This window comes from Asparagus officinalis, chromosome 5, assembly GCF_001876935.1.
Source record: "Asparagus officinalis chromosome 5, Aspof.V1, whole genome shotgun sequence".
NCBI lineage: Eukaryota > Viridiplantae > Streptophyta > Magnoliopsida > Asparagales > Asparagaceae > Asparagus > Asparagus officinalis.
Genome location: NC_033798.1, coordinates 60,944,987 through 60,962,187, shown reverse-complemented (window position 1 = coordinate 60,962,187; position 17,201 = coordinate 60,944,987). Strand labels below are relative to the sequence as shown.

The 17,201-nt window shown below is 37.2% G+C and overlaps 5 protein-coding genes across 5 annotated transcripts; 4 read left to right on the top strand and 1 right to left on the bottom strand.

Annotated features, from left to right (window-relative positions):
- LOC109841903 (glutathione S-transferase T3-like) lies at window positions 745–1,870 on the bottom strand. Its single transcript, XM_020410826.1, has 3 exons — window positions 1,501–1,870; window positions 1,248–1,419; window positions 745–812 (listed from the first exon to the last, which is right to left on the bottom strand). Exons 1-3 carry the CDS (start codon window positions 1,792–1,794, stop codon window positions 745–747), a joined length of 534 nt encoding a protein of 177 aa, XP_020266415.1. The 5' UTR covers window positions 1,795–1,870.
- Window positions 2,516–3,728, top strand: LOC109841902. Its single transcript, XM_020410825.1, has 2 exons — window positions 2,516–2,964; window positions 3,032–3,728. The coding sequence occupies exons 1-2, from the start codon at window positions 2,516–2,518 to the stop codon at window positions 3,726–3,728; spliced, it is 1,146 nt and encodes a 381-aa protein (XP_020266414.1).
- Window positions 9,595–11,848, top strand: LOC109841901. Its single transcript, XM_020410824.1, has 4 exons — window positions 9,595–11,153; window positions 11,234–11,497; window positions 11,575–11,609; window positions 11,769–11,848. The coding sequence occupies exons 1-4, from the start codon at window positions 9,595–9,597 to the stop codon at window positions 11,846–11,848; spliced, it is 1,938 nt and encodes a 645-aa protein (XP_020266413.1).
- On the top strand, window positions 12,673–14,123 carry LOC109841900. Its single transcript, XM_020410823.1, has 5 exons — window positions 12,673–12,712; window positions 12,942–13,194; window positions 13,281–13,516; window positions 13,605–13,827; window positions 14,113–14,123. The coding sequence occupies exons 1-5, from the start codon at window positions 12,692–12,694 to the stop codon at window positions 14,121–14,123; spliced, it is 744 nt and encodes a 247-aa protein (XP_020266412.1). The 5' UTR covers window positions 12,673–12,691.
- LOC109841899 (putative nuclease HARBI1) lies at window positions 14,103–15,950 on the top strand. The gene is made up of 2 exons (XM_020410822.1): window positions 14,103–15,458; window positions 15,861–15,950. The coding sequence occupies exons 1-2, from the start codon at window positions 14,151–14,153 to the stop codon at window positions 15,948–15,950; spliced, it is 1,398 nt and encodes a 465-aa protein (XP_020266411.1). The 5' UTR covers window positions 14,103–14,150.

The following is a 17,201-nucleotide window of genomic DNA, read 5'->3' as shown; positions in this document are numbered from 1 at the left end:
TGGGGATAATTCCCTTAATTGCACATAGGCCCCCTTTAGTATCGTCTCTTCTGAACTCGCAGCCCTTTAGTTTCACGGTTGCAGATGACCCGGGGTTAAATATTTTGACACTTTTGCCTTTGGTGAAATTTTGGTAGATATCCCCTAAGATGAAATAAATGAGTCTCTCTGAGGGTAAAATAGTCAGATTATTAACCAAAAGAGTCTATCTACAACAATGAAACTACTTGGGTACGACTAGCACTAGGGGTCCATGAGCCGTTAACACTATTTTTTTTGTTGGCTATAAGAGCAACTCCAATGGGGAGGCTGCAAAATGCAGCCTCCCCAAAGGATATTCTTGAGCATATGCTTTTTTAGAGGGGGTGCACTCCCACCACCCCTCTATATGAAACTCTATTTGCAATTTTAATTGATTTTTTTATAATACTTTAAATAGATTTGAAAATATAAAAAATATAAAATGTTAAAAAATTATATGAATTAATTTAAAATATAAAATATATTATAAATTAATACTAAAAGTATAATATATAATATACTCATTATTTAAATAAAATTAATTATCTTTAATAAATTGATAATAAGACATAGATAAGAGCCCTTAAATTTTAAAAAGCAGAAAATATAGCATAATATTTGGAACAACCTTCACAGCTACTCCGAATGATGAAATTTTATATATTACATTTAGCGGCATTACATAGAAAAATAAAGTACATGAAAATAAAGTACATGAAAAAACTAAAAATCGAGCAGGCCATTTCCTCCATATCCACCGCTTCTGTAGTCAAGTATTCCGTATTGACTTCCTGCATAACTATATTCAGGATTAGGAATATCAGATGAAGAACCTCCGGTTGTGTTTCTATTTAAAATCTCTTATTTTTTAATTCGAAAATACTCGCGTTCCGAAGGATCAGTAATAGTATCAAGATTAATCAACATAATCTTATTTTCCTGGCGTTCCCTTTGAATATCTAATTTTTTTTTTTCGTTTTCGGCCCTTAACATCATAATCTGGTGCATTGTTATTTTATCATTTTCTCGTTCTCCATGACTTTTTTTTAAAATATCGACAATTTCTTGATTGCTTTTATTGAGAGTTTCCAAGTCGAGGTTGGATTCAGTTGCTTGTCGCCTCCTCATCTTCTCTTTCTTCCTTCCTGTCGGTCGACTTGTTATCATATCTTCGTCATTATGAGTATATTCCTCATTATCGTCATTTAAGTCGACGACGGGAGAACTTGAATCTGATCCCTGAGATGAGCGGGACTTTGAAGTTTTGGAACTTGCAGGCGATCTGACACTTATATTTGCCCATTTCTCTGCATCTTTTAAAATTGACCAAACATGATCAAATAGAAACCCCTTTCTCTCTTCTGGATCTTCTGCAAATATTATCCTAGCACGTTTAATCTACCACAAGAGAGGAAGAAACATTTATTAATAACATGATAGTAGATGATAATCAAGATTTATGTTATTCAAAATACTTACAATGTCAAGCTCAGAAGCACCGCTTGGATTTAAGCGCTCGACTTGTCGAATACATCCTCGAAATTTACTGATGGCCTTCATAATTAATTGCATTCGGCATGAAAGAGACTTTGGAGTCCTTTGAGCATTACAAATATTGGAAATCCTTTCATGAAATAAAGCAGAAATTCGTTCCCACAGCTTGTCCTTCTTTTGATTAGAACCCATGACTGGATCTTGAGAAATTTCGAGCCACGTAGCGCATAAAACTTGGTCTTCTTCTTGTAAAAAAGATTTTCCGCGACTAGATGCCATAATCTAAGGAGGAATGTAAAGAGTTATGAATATAGAATAAGAAGAGTTGTGGTGGAGATATGAAAATTGTGCAAGTATTATATAGGGATCAGATGTGGAGAGTCTCCAACACCAGGAGACTCCAATGTGGGGAGTCTCCAACACAAAAGGAATCCAATGTGGGGGTGAGAAACCAATGCTGAAAAGAATCCAATGTGGGGAGTCTCCAACACGAAAGGAATCCAATGTGGGGGTGAGAAGCCAATGTTGAAAAGAATCCAATGTAGGGAGTCTCCAACACGAAAGGAATCCAATGTGGGGGTGAGAAGCCAATGCTGAAAAGAATCCAATGTGGGGAGTCTCCAACACAAAAGGAATCCAATGTGGGGGTGAGAAGCCAATGCTGAAAAGAATCTAATGTGGGGAGTCTTCAACACGAAAGGAATCTAATGTGGGGGGTGAGAAGCCAATGCTGAAAAGAATCCAATGCGGGGAGTCATATTATATAATGACATTACATCCATCTCTAAATAACTCACAACTTATATGATTATTTCTTTAAAAAACTTCTTCATCAATGAACTATGGAGCCGGACCGTCACATCTACCTTCTTCTTCTTCTTCTTCTTCTTCTGACGACGAAATATTTTCTCGGTACATTAAAGATTGGGAGGAAGATATGATACAATGGGAGAAGGAAGATGAACTCTTAGTTCGCGTACATACCTCTAATAATAAAATAATGACTTATCTCTCTCAAGAGGCAGAGCGGCCAAAGCGTATTGGCTCAGTTCCTGGTCATTTGGTGATCAATCGCGGGAGGGAAGAAGGTAATTCTCGACTTTACCATGACTATTTTTCTGATAACCCTACATATGGTGCAAACCTATTCCGTAGAAGGTTCCGGATGCACAGGAGTTTATTCCTTCGTATAGTCGAGGCGGTACGTGAGCATGACAACTTCTTCGTACAAAAGATGGATGGTGTCGGCAAACTTGGGCTATCAACTTTACAAAAAGTTACATCGGCATTTCGCATGTTGGCGTATGGAACATCAGCAGATAGTACTGACGAATATGTTAGGATCGGTGAGTCAACTGCAATTGTATGTTTAAAGAGATTTTGCAGAGCAATTGTAGAAGTATATGGAGATGAATATCTGAGGACTCCCAATGTCGACGATGTTGCAAGGTTATTGCAAAAGGGCGAAGAAAGAGGTTTTCCAGGAATGTTAGGAAGTCTAGACTGTATGCATTAGCAATGGAAAAATTGTCCAACAGCATGCAGCATGGGCAGGACAATACTCAGGTCGTCATGGAGGTCCAACCATTATTCTTGAGGCAGTAGCATCATATGATCTATGGATATGGCATGCATACTTTGGCTTACCAGGATCCAATAACGATATTAATGTATTGCAGTCGTCTAATTTGTTCGACAATCTATCACAATGTATTGCTCCTCCTGCTCATTACACAATTCAAGGAAAAAATTATGATGTCGGTTATTATTTGGCCGATGGCATATATCCGAAATGGCCAACACTTGTTCAAACCATTTCTAATTCCGATGATAAAAAGAAACAATATTTTGCAATGATGCAAGAAGCATGTCGAAAAGATGTTGAGCGGGCATTCGGTGTTCTCCAATCACGATTTGCTATCATCAAGGGGCCAGCCCGTTTTTGGGATAAACGAACTCTGCATGATATCATGACTGCTTGTATTATAATGCACAATATGATTGTCGAAGATGAACGCGACGAGCAAGAAGATGTTGTCATTTCAACTCCACAATCAATTCCGAATGCTGAAAATATGGAGATAACGGAAACTGAACGATTCCAACGGTTTCTTGCTCGACATAAGAGGTTGAAAAACAAAGAAGCTCATTTTGCACTTCGAAATGCATTGATTGAACATTTGTGGGAAAGACATGGAAATGAAGCTATGTAACTTTTTTTACTAATGAAATAATGACTTTTTCATTTTTAATTACTTGGTTCTTGAAATTTTATATTTCAATTAATATTATTCAATATTAGTATTGGCGACGGGAAAACATTGGCGACGGATCCAATCCGTCGCCAATAAGTATTGGCGACGGATTTGATCCGTCGCCAATAAGTATTGGCGACGAATTCTATCCGTCGCCAATGTTCCGTCGCCAATACTTATTAGCGACAGATTCTATCCGTCGCCAATAAGTATTGGCGACGGAAATGATGCGTCGCCAATACGTATTGACGACGTAATTGATCCGTCACCAATGTTCCGTCGCCAATACTTATTGGCGACGGATCGAATTCGTCGCCAATTAGTATTGGCGACGGATCGAATCTATCACCAATAAGTATTGGCGACGGATGTAATCCGTCACCAATGTTTCGTCGCCAATACTTATTAGCGACAGATTCGATCTGTCGCCAATACACATTGGCGACGAATTCGATCCGTCGCCAATAAGTATTGGCGACGAATTCTATCCGTCGCCAATGTTCCGTCGCCAATACCTATTAGCGACAGATTCTATTCGTCGCCAATAAATATTGACGACGGAAATGATGTGTCGCCAATACGTATTGGCGACGGAATAGATTCATCACCAATGTTCCGTCGTCAATACATATTGGCGACGGATCAAATTCGTCGCCAATAAGTATTGGTGACGGATCGAATCTGTCGCCAATAAGTATTGGCGACGGATCTGATCCGTCACCAATGTTTCGTCGCCAATACTTATTGGCGACAGATTCGATCCGTCGCCAATACACATTGGCGACGAATTTGATCCGTCGCCAATACTTATTAGCGACAGATTCGATCCGTCGCACTTGTTCCGTCGCCAATACCTATTAGCGACATATTCTATTCGTCGCCAATAAGTATTGACGACGGAAATGATGCGTCGCCAATATGTATTGGCGACGGAATAGATTCGTCACCAATGTTCCGTCACCAATACATATTGGCGACGGATCGAATTCGTCGCCAATAAGTATTGGCGACGGATCGAATATTTTAAATGTAGTCCAATACTATTTTGTTCCACACATGTAGATGATAGCTTGAGAGCTGATGACGTGGAAGTCTATTATGATCCAGGACAGTTGTTTGGTGGCCTTCTCAAGGGCCCCTGCTCCCCTCTAGCGTCGTCCTCAAGGAGGCTGTAGCCGCAACTTTGTCGCTAGAGGCATGTCCCTTCTTTTAGGGAGAAGTGATATATGCTTCCTGAATTTGAATTTGAAATCCATCGCCCAATACAAACATTTGCGATGGAAAGATACATATATTATCAGATTCTTATGTTAAAATATTAACTATTAATTAGGAATTCTATGTTAGTTTTAAAATTTATTTATTTTTATTCTTTATGCTAGTAGATTCGATGAACTCCACTACTCTGGGCTTCATCTACGGATGGACTTGAGCCTGTAAACATCATTAATGAATCTGAGAGGAGATAAATTAGATTTAATCACTAACACCCGGATGAAAATAGTTTGGATAGAGTTCTCTTGGAGTTTTTTATAAGGTTAAGAGGAGAAAGAGCTGTCAAAATTGAGTTCGAGCGAATATGATATAACAGGTCCTGTGTTCGAACTCTTGGATCGCCACTACTTTCTTTTTTTGTGAAATTTTTACATATACACCACTAGGTCCAAACGGGTTAACTTTTTATAATTAAAAGTCAAGGAAAACTAGTAATAATAGTTAGATTTAAAAGAATATTTCTTTAAATATAACCGGTGTTAACCAGGGGACCTAATAGTAAATATTGTGATGATTTGAGGGATGTAATAGAAATTTCCATGATTTGAATGAGTAATTTTAAAATATTGAAGATAGCCAATCAGACTAATTTTGAAACGGGTTAACTTATCATACCAAAACTTATCATATCAGAACTTATCAACTAGGTCCAAACAGGTTAACTTTTTATAATTAAAAGTCAAGGAAAACTAGTAATAATAGTTAGATTTAAAAGAATATTTCTTTAAATATAACCGGTGTTAACCAGGGGACTTAATAGTAAATATTGTGATGATTTGAGGGATGCAATAGAAATTTCCATGATTTGAGTGAGTAATTTTAAAATATTGAAGATAGCCAACCGGACTAACTTTGAAACGGGTTAACTTATCATACCAGAACTTATCAACTAGGTCCAAACAGGTTAACTTTTTATAATTAAAAGTCAAGGAAAACTAGTAATAATAGTTAGATTTAAAAGAATATTTCTTTAAATATAACCGGTGTTAACCAGGGGACCTAATAGTAAATATTGTGATGATTTGAGGGATGTAATAGAAATTTCCATGATTTGAGTGAGTAATTTTGAAATATTAAAGATAGCCAATCAGACTTGTAATGACCGTGAAATTTTGATATTAATTAAAATAATTTTCTAGCATTTTAAAATATTTAATTATGATTTTTAAAAGAGTATTTATATTTTTCTCAATTTCCTATAATTTTCTATGATTTAAAAATCTAATTATATATTTATTTAAATGATTTTTATATTTATAAATTTATTTTGTGCGGTAAAAATTTTTAGAATTAATTTGTTGAGTTATCGGTACTATTACGTAATATTTTAAATAATATATTGTATTATTAATATTATTACAAATTATTTCATATAATACATGGTATTATTAAGTACGTGTTTTTGGTATAATTTGTTGTATTATTTCTATTGTTACATATTATCTGTCGTATTAGTATAACTAGTACGTTTTACTGTGTACGTAATTATCCCATAATTATTGAATTTTAAATTTAAGTAGAAATATTTTTATTATTAATTATTCTTGTTTAATTATATAATATGGGTATATTTCGACTATTTCGTATCAATTGTTGTAATAGCACAACAGGTACATTTTTATTTGTAGATAATTATCCCGTATTTATTTTGATTTTTAAATATCATTAGTTATTTCTTTTTAATTAATTTTGTTTAACTTATTTAACCCTAAACCCTAATTGTATATATATACATACATATATATATATACTATTATAATATATATATATATATATATATATATATATATATATATATATATATATATATATATATATATATATATATATATATATATATATATATATTTATTTTTCCTGTTCACAAAACCACCGCCACCCCTCACACGTTCTCTCTCTCTCGGTCCGACACCCCAAGCCGACGGCCACCTGAGCCGCCACCACTACCACCCAACACCCCGCCGCCAGAGCCCTCCCTGCCAAGCCCCCACGCCGCCATGCCAGCCCGACCACCGCCCTGCCCGCGCCTCAGCAACCGCCCGCTAGGCCGCCAACCGCCGCCCCTCAGGTCCAGCCGCCCAGCCGAGGCCACCGCCACCCTTCTCCGACCTCGACTGCGCCGTCGCTCTCACCTCCGACCAGCACCACCAGATCCAGCCCCCGTTCACCCACCTGAGATCCGTCCTCCGCCTCGCCTGACCGCCAACCTCGCCGCCGTCAGCCCCGCGGCCGCCGCCTGAGACGTCCCGCCGCGCTCCTGCAGCCCGAAGAAACCCTCGACTCCCCGAGCTCCGCCTCCAGCAGCCCGTCGTCCCTCCTCTGCTGCCCGACGTCGAGACACCGTTCGCATCCTTGTCGACCTCCTCCCCAAGCACCACGCTGTCCTCCCCAACATCCCGTCGCCGCTAGAACCTCCGCCAGCAGCCACACTCCGCCGTCGAGTCCACCTGAGTCGTCGCTGTCTTAAGCCGCCGAGCTCCGACGAAAACGCCCAAACCCCAGCCCACTGTCCTTGTTCAGATTCGTCGTAGTCTCGTCGTTTCGTTCGATAATATTCCGAGGCAATATCTCGCTTGCTCAGAACTATTTTTCTATTTATTATGAATTATCTGCAATTTTAGATCTGTTAATATTTATCTGCGTGGGTTTGATAAATAATATTGACTGAATAGTAATTATGTGATAAATAGTATTTCTAGAACTAATATAATAATTAAAGAATTTATTTTGGGTAACAGAATTATTTTAGATTAATTATAATATTTTTTAGAATTTATGTTGTAGAAGGAAATTATTTTAAAATGATGAATGTTTTCAAAGAAGTTATTTTGGTAAAAGTTTATTTTTGTGTTATGACTGTGTGATTGATAGTTGTAGAACACGACATTTCATGTACAGCCTCAGTTCGGGATAGTACATTAATGATGCTTGAATTTGAGTACTGGCGACTAATATCCCTTAATACAGTTTGAAGTACACTGTTTTATGTTTACAGATATATGCATGATGGATTTGATCACCTTGTTGTAATATTTAACCATAATTTTAACCGTGTAATTAAAGTTTGGTCGCGGTAAAATTGTATTTCTTTTGTATTAAAACCCAGGGGCCTCCTCTTTGTTCTGAAGTTATTAAGCATAAAATAATGGTGTAAATGGACCGAGTAGCTTATGTGGAGTCACAAATGTTCAAAAAAATATCAAAAAAGCACAGCGTGATATATAACACAATAATGTGTTATATATTAAATTTAGGTGAATAATAAGTTAACGTCAGCCGTAGATCCCCGTCCAATAATTACTACCAATTATTTAGACCTATAATATAAATGGACGATTCAACTTTGGGTATAAAATTTAAATTTATACCGAAATGGATCGCTTAATTTATATTATAAGTAGAAATAATTGGAAAGTAACTATTGGATCTGTCCATTTCGGACGGGTTAGGAATATAGTAGTGCTTACATATAACTTTGAATACTATGTGTATTTTTGTTTCTAGAAAATTTCGGTCGTACGTACTTGTTGTTCTCTGGGTACAATAAGCGTATGTTCTTATGTGTATCGGACTATTACTTACCGATTTCGGTCCATTACCGATACACATAATAACATCCGCACAGTGTACTTGGAGAACAACGGGTAGGTGCTGCCGAAATTTTCTAGAAATGAAAATACACATAGTATTCAAAGTTAGATGTAAGCACTACTATATTCTTAATGGGATAGAAGCCTTCCTATGACAGCCGAGAGTATTGGTTTAAATTAGGATTACTTATCATAGAGTGTTAGCTTTTATTTGGTACAACAATGGCCATTATCGAAGAGTAATTTAATTCGTTTGATTATTTGTTCAATCAACTAAAATAAAGACTTTTAAACTTATGACGATTTAAGAGATATTAAATTAATTAATAAGTTTTCCTATTATACAGATGAGAGAATTTCCTGATAAGTCATGGATTGATATTCCTATATTGAAAAGAAGAGCAAAAGGTGATACTCGATATCGAGACGAATGGGAAGCATTCCTTAAATATGCATATGCTAATCCGAGGAAGATAGAGAACGATTTGTTGTGTTGTCCATGCAGTAAGTGTAGGAATAGAGGTCTGGTGGATAGAGTTGCTATACGAAGACACCTAGAAAGATGGGGATTTGATGAAAATTATAAATATTGGAGTTTTCACGGAGAAGGTGAAGATATTGAATTAGATGATAGAAATATAGACGGAGAAGGTGAAGATATTGAATTAGATGATAGAAATATAGACGATACGCACGCAATGTTCAACGATGTTACGACAGTTGCAGAAGTTGATGAAGTTACAGAAGTACCAGATGTTGTTGAAGTTCCTGGAGATGCAGATGATGTCCAAAATACCGAGGACGTGCGTGATAGCGGGGCCTACAGAAATTTAGTGAAGATATTGGAAGACAACGAGAAGGATTTGTACGATGGTTGCACTGAGTATAGTAGGTTGTCATTTATTCTTGAACTGATGCGTATTAAGACCCTGAGCGGAATGGCAGATAAATATTTTTAAATGCTTCTTAATTTACTACGCAAGGTAATTCCAGACGGAGATAATAGTATACCAGAAAAGTGTTATGATGCAAATAAGATTGTTGGTGCTCTGGGTTTAGATTACAATAAGATCGATACTTCTCCCAATGATTGTGTCCTTTATTATAAGGATAATAAGAAACTTGAGGAATGTCCAAAGTGTGGAGTGTCTCGATGGAGAAAGAATGCACGCACTTCAACACGAAAGTCAGATGAGTCAGTGAATCAGCAGAAGAAAATTCCAGCGAAGGTGCTTCGACATTTTCCCTTAGTGCCTCGGTTACAACGTCTGTATATGACAAAAAATATAGCAAAAGATATGCGGTGGCATAAGGAAAGACGTGTAGATGATGGTAAAGTGAGACATCCAGCAGATGCAAAGGCATGGAAGCATGTGGATCAGACTTTTCCCTCATTTGCCACAGAGTGCAGGAATGTCAGACTTGGGCTATCTAGTGACGGATTCAACCCGTTTGGCATTATGAGTTCGGGATGGTCTACTTGGCCAGTTGTGTTAATGCCCTATAATTTATCACCTGGACTTTGTATGAAGCAATCATATATGATTCTTTCATTATTGATACCAGGCAAACATTCACCCGGTAATGACATAGATGTGTTCATGGAGCCGTTAATTGATGAGTTAAAACGTCTCTGGGATGAAGGGGTCCCAACATATGATGCATTTTCTTGTGAGTCTTTTAATCTCTGTGCTATTCTTATGTGGACGATTAATGATTTTCCAGCTTATGGTAATCTCTCTAGTTGGTCTACGAAAGGGAAATTCGCTTGTCCTGTATGTGGTCCGAACTTCGAAGGCTTTTATTTACAACACAGTCGAAAAATGTGTTTGCCGACAGGATGGACAAAATTTAGTATATTCTTTCAGTTGCCTTACTGGCACAAGCTCAAACTCCGACACAATTTAGATGTAATGCATATTGAAAAGAATATATGTGATAACTTATTATCCACACTCCTTCAAGATGGTAAGAAATCAAAGGACGATTTAAGGGCTCGACAAGACTTGAATGCGTTGAACATCCGACATGATCTGCAAGCACAAGAAGTAGCCAATGGAAAATTTGATTTGCCTTCAGCTCGTATTACAATGTCAAAAGTTGAGATGCAGAGATTCTGTGAGGTGCTTAAGTCAGTGAAGTCACCAGATGGTTACTGCTCTAATATTTCAAATAATATCCAAGTGAAAGAGCGAAAACTTTTAGGACTTAAGACTCATGATTATCATATCCTTCTTCACCAATTGCTTCCGGTAGCACTTCGTAACAACATGGCCGATGAAGAAGTAGCAAAAGTTATAATCGAATTCTGTGGATTTTTTAAAAAGTTATGCTCAAAAGTTATCAATATTGATGAATTTAAGGCACTAAAAGGAGAAATGAATGAAACCCTCTGCAAAATGGAGATATTCTTCCCTCCATCATTTTTTACGGTCATGGTCCATCTCACACATCATCTTGTAGATGAGGCATTACTCGGAGGACCAGTTAACTATCGTTGGATGTATCCCATGGAGAGGTTAGTCAAAATTCAGTTAAGTCTATTTACAATACATGTAACTGCTTTATATTAACAACTCTTATTAATATTATCTTTAGATATTTGGGTTTCTTGAAACGCATAATGCAAAATCGGGCTCATCCTGAAGGATCGATTGCTGATCATTACGTGGCAAATGAATGTATGATGTTCACCTCTCGATATATACATGGTGTACATACAAAAAATAAGGAGATAAATAGTAATAGAGATGGCACCTTTCATGGAAGTACCAAGATGAACAAAGACTATTCCAGAATTGACTTGAATCAGGCTCATGCCTTCTTATTGCAGAACCTGGAAATCTTTGAAGATTATCGCAAGTAAGAAATTAACTTTAACAAATATGAATTTTTTTGAATTATATCAATAATTGAACTCTAATTTTTTGTATCAACAGACGACATTTGGAGGAGTTACATTTAGAAATTACTGGTATGTCCGCACGAAATCAAATTGCTAAAATTCATAAAAAAACATTTTACCGAGTGGGTCATAGCTGAAGTAAGTTAAAGTGTATTTTATTTTACATTCTTTTTGGGAATAAATAAGGCTAACTATTTAACGCTAATTTGTGTTTATGTGCAACATTAGGTAGAAAGACAAAAATGTGCTGGTTTGCCAGTGTCAGAAGAGATAAGTATTCACTCACATGGACCGCACTACACAGTTAAACAATGCAGCGGATATCGTGTAAATGGGTGTTTATTTCAACGGATTGGGCTTGAGGAGGAGAGAGTTACTCAAAATAGTGGGGTCATGGCTGTATTTTCTCAAGAATGTTATTCAAGCTCAACTGATCAAAATCCGGTACTTGGTGATGTAATTTATTACGGACAATTAGAAGATATTGTGGAGATATTCTATGCGTACGGTACCAAAAATGTACGTAGTTATGTGATGTTTAAGGTTCGTTGGTGTCATGCAGACAGTATTAGGGATGCATATGGTTTTCATCTTGTAAATCTAGATAAGGAGATATATCCCGATATGAAGTTTATGTTTGCAAATCAGGCTACTCAGTGCTTTTACGTCAAAGATCCTAAGCACCCGAATGTCTGGGTCGTATTGTATAAGGAGCCGAGGACTCTTGTTCAGCTTGCTCTTGATGAAAACTCGGATGATACTGATGACCCAAATGAGGCCGAAGGAGAAATTTTTCTTAATTACTCATACCCTCATAATGTCAATTTTAATATGTATACTTCACAAATTCGACTTGATATCTGTAATGTAGGAGATTGAATACAAAGATCCTTATGCAAATTCGACTTGATATCTTGTATGCATTTATTAAATATTTCAATTATGTTAGATTAACAATTTAAGTTGCAGATGAGCCAAAGAGTTAGGAGGCTATCTTTTCCTCGGGATCGAGAAGGTCCATCATCCGGTATGCATATTCAATTTTTGTTTTAAGTAAGTTGTATATTTGATATAAATATGCATTATATTTACTATTTTGTTTATTTATTTAGGATCGTCCTCACGACCATCTCAGAGTCAGTTATCTCTACATGGATCCTCACCAATTGAAGGTATAAAATTTGCTTGCTTTATTCAGTTTGAACTTTCTGTGCATGTAATTACCTTAATTGATAAATTTATATGCTCATTTCTTATTTTATAATTTGTTAGATATTGCGGGGACATCTCAAATGGGTACACCGCAACATCAAGACGCATTACCAAGTATAGGTATTATACATTTGTAATATATTTTAATGTAATGTAATGATATTTTATATTCCTAATAAATATTTGCAGACAATGCTTGCGATGGATCTGGTGATGATGAGATCGAGCACGAGAGGATGTCTGTATCTTCTCAGTCAGAGATGGCATGTCTCCGCCCATGGACTCCGTCAGTATCTCGCATCCCTCTACCAGAAAAAGCTATTGAATTACAAAAAAAAATGTGATATGAACTACAAATTGAAGAGAGATGATATTAAAAGAAAGGAGCGTGCCATAAAACAGAGACTAGATAAAGCTATGTCAGATCTAATGAGGGAAAAATGTAATAATTTCGTTTAAACTTTGGATAATTCATACTTATTTGCTTACTTAAGTGTATAAGAAATTTATTTCTCTTTGACTTTGTAGGCCAAAAAGATTATGAGAAACCCGGTAGGCATGGGAGTGAGGAAAAGACGAAAGTACCTCCGAAAGGGTACCGGGGCATTTTGGAGTGGAAGGACAACATTCCTGTTGGGGATTGGGCTGTCAGATTTAATAACTTGATTGGCTGTTTAATAAGAGATCCACGCTCCATTAATATTGCTCATAATTTTGAGGAGCAAGAATTTAAATGCATAAAAAAGATTTGGGAGAAGCTCATGGTAATTATTTAATATACTGCTGCTTATTTTGTTTACAATTCACAATGATTATTCTTATAGTGTAATTTTTTTGCCATGTAACTTGCAGGATCATTATTGTCTTGAAGACAACCCAGAGTCTTGGGATTATGTTATCCCGAAAATGGCCAAGCTTATTCGGGGTTGGAAGAGTGATCTAAAGAAAAGATATTTCACAAATTTATCTACTGATTGGAAGAGGATCTATGAGCTTGATAAGAGAGTTCCTCCATTTAATTGGATGACTCTCATTATCGAGGGAGTCTCCAACACAAAAGGAATCCAATGTGGGGGTGAGAAGCCAATGCTGAAAAGAATCCGATGTGGGGAGTCTCCAACACAAAAGGAATCCAATGTGGGGGTGAGAAGCCAATGCTGAAAAGAATCCGATGTGGGGAGTCTCCAACACAAAAGGAATCCAATGTGGGGGTGAGAAGCCAATGCTGAAAAGAATCCGATGTGGGGAGTCTCCAACACAAAAGGAATCCAATGTGGGGGTGAGAAGCCAATGCTGAAAAGAATCCAATGCGGGGAGTCATATTATATAATGACATTACATCCATCTCTAAATAACTCAGAACTTATATGATTATTTCTATAAATAACTTCTTCATCAATGAACTATGGAGCCGGACCGTCACAACTACCATCTTCTTCTTCTTCTTCTTCTTCTTCTGACGACGAAATATGGTCTCAGTACATTAAAGATTGGGAGGAAGATATGACACAATGGGAGAAGGAAGATGAACTCTTAGCTCGCGTACATGCCTCTAATAGTAAAATAATGACTTATCTCTCTCAAGAGGCAGAGCGGCCAAAGCGTATTGGCTCAGTTCCTGGTCATTTGGTGATCAATCGCGGGAGGGAAGAAGGTAATTCTCGACTTTACCATGACTATTTTTCTGATAACCCTACATATGGTGCAAACCTATTCCGTAGAAGGTTCCGGATGCACAGGAGTTTATTCCTTCGTATAGTTGAGGCGGTACGTGATCATGACAACTTCTTTGTACAGAAGATGGATGGTGTCGGCAAACTTGGGCTATCAACTTTACAAAAAGTTACATCGGCATTTCGCATGTTGGCGTATGGAACATCAGCAGATAGTACTGACGAATATGTTAGGATCGGTGAGTCAACTGCAATTGTGTGTTTAAAGAGATTTTGCAGAGCAATTGTAGAAGTATATGGAGATGAATATCTGAGGACTCCCAATGTCGACGATGTTGCAAGGTTATTGCAAAAGGGCGAAGAAAGAGGTTTTCCAGGAATGTTAGGAAGTCTAGACTGTATGCATTGGCAATGGAAAAATTGTCCAACAGCATGGGCAGGACAATACTCAGGTCGTCATGGAGGTCCAACCATTATTCTTGAGGCAGTAGCATCATATGATCTATGGATATGGCATGCATACTTTGGCTTACCAGGATCCAATAACGATATTAATGTATTGCAGTCGTCTAATTTGTTCGACAATCTATCACAAGGTATTGCTCCTCCTGCTCATTACACAATTCAAGGAAAAAATTATGATGTCAGTTATTATTTGGCTGATGGCATGTATACGAAATGGCCAACACTTGTTCAAACCATTTCTAATTCCGATGATAAAAAGAAACAATATTTTGTAATGATGCAAGAAGCATGTCGAAAAGATGTTGAGCGGGCATTCGGTGTTCTCCAATCACGATTTGCTATCATCAAGGGGCCAGCCCGTTTTTGGGATAAACGAACTCTGCATGATATCATGACTGCTTGTATTATAATGCACAATATGATTGTCGAAGATGAACGCGACGAGCAAGAAGATGTTGTCATTTCAACTCCACAATCAATTCCGAATGCTGAAAATATGTGTACATTGGCGACGGGTATGAGCCCGTCGCCAATGTACATTGGTGACAGATGTATTCCCGTCGCCAATGTGCATTGGCGACGGATGTATTCCCGTCGCCAATGTACATTGGCGACGGGTTACAACTCGTCGCCAATGTACATTGGCGACAGATGTATTCTCGTCGCCAATGTTTTCCGTCGCCAATACCTATCCGTCGCCAATGAACATTGGCGACGGATTTCCCCGTCGCCAATGTTTATTGGCGACAGGATTATTGGTGACGGACTCCGCCCGTCGCGAAAGTGTATTGGTGACGGATTTTGCTGCATTGGCGACGGATTTCCCCGTCGCCAATGCTCATTTTTCTACTAGTGATTAGTTAGTTAGAAGGGTATTATAGTTATTTTGTAGGGGGAATAGTGAATTGGAGGGGGGCTGCATATTTGGAGCAAAAACTCCAAATATGCAGTCGGGTTCAATGTTTTGCAGCCGGACTCCAAAAAATGGAGTCCGGTTGGAGCTCAACCGGGCTGCATTTTGGAGAAATGCAGCCCGGTTGGAGCTGCTCTAAGACCATAGAGATCGAGGAAAATCCTCTCCCTTATTTTTGCCTCATTAGAATCCTCCATTAGAAAATATTTTTTTTGCGTTGACTTTCTTTTCTTGGTCATCTCTTCTCTTTTTGAAATTGAAATTCAACGATTTGATTAGTGACAAAAGTGTTTACTCGTTTCACTTCACTTCCTCGATCCGAGCTGTACTATTAAAAAGTTTAGGAGGTGAATAAGAGGCAAAATTAACTAAAGCACTATTTTAATATGGAGATAGAAATTAAAAATTAGACTGTTCCTCAAGTTAGTTAAAAGGATTATTTGCTAAGAAGGAGATCGCTTCTACGATCCCTGTCTGACCAACAAACCTCATGCAAATTTAATAGCGAGTTTAGTTTACGAAACGAGACAGGAAAGCTTTACAATATGCGAGCTAGATGGTCAATTCTTTTTTCCCCAAATAAGAGAACCATAAAGACATATATACCCCTTAAATCATGGGTATTTGCAAAAAATACCTCCCAAATCTTAATATTTCTAAAACTACCCCTCAAATCATCGATCACCTTTGTGAAAAAATACTTCTAAAATCAACAAATCAACTTGATTCTAAAAATTTAACTATTTTGTTGTAACTTTTACAGCGCGATTATAAATTAGTTCATCAAAGTTAATGATTAATTTCTTTGAGGATATTTTTTCCCCCTAAAATTGAAGATTAAGGAGTAGTTTTGTAAATACTAAGATTTAAAGGGTATGTTTGCAAATACCTATGATGTAGGGGGTATATATGCAAATAACCCTAATCTAAAAGAACAGCATGGCTCGATATATTATTTTTTATGAGAATTACTTCGCCCGTTATCAGTATGACGCTCAACTTGTAGGTCATGAATAAATATATTTCCAAAAGGACCAAGGCTATAAAAAGATACGCAAGCAAAGATTTTTGTTTGCTTTTGGCTCCGACGAACGTAACGTCCTATTACATCTCTGATATATATTAATTGTAACTACTTGTACACATGAAATGTGCCAAAACTTTTAGGCTAATTAACTAAGAAAAGGAAACTGCAGGGAAGAAATATCCAAGACAATCAGCCACATTATTGCGGTACTGAATAGCAGTAGCCGCACCATTAAAATCATGCAAACGAAATCTGAAAAATAAACCAATTGAGGGTACTGCGTGGACAATCAATTTAATTATAACCGGACAAATGTGTTGAATAAATGCCCCAGAGCTTAGTAAGAATTACAAGCCATACCCAAATCTTCA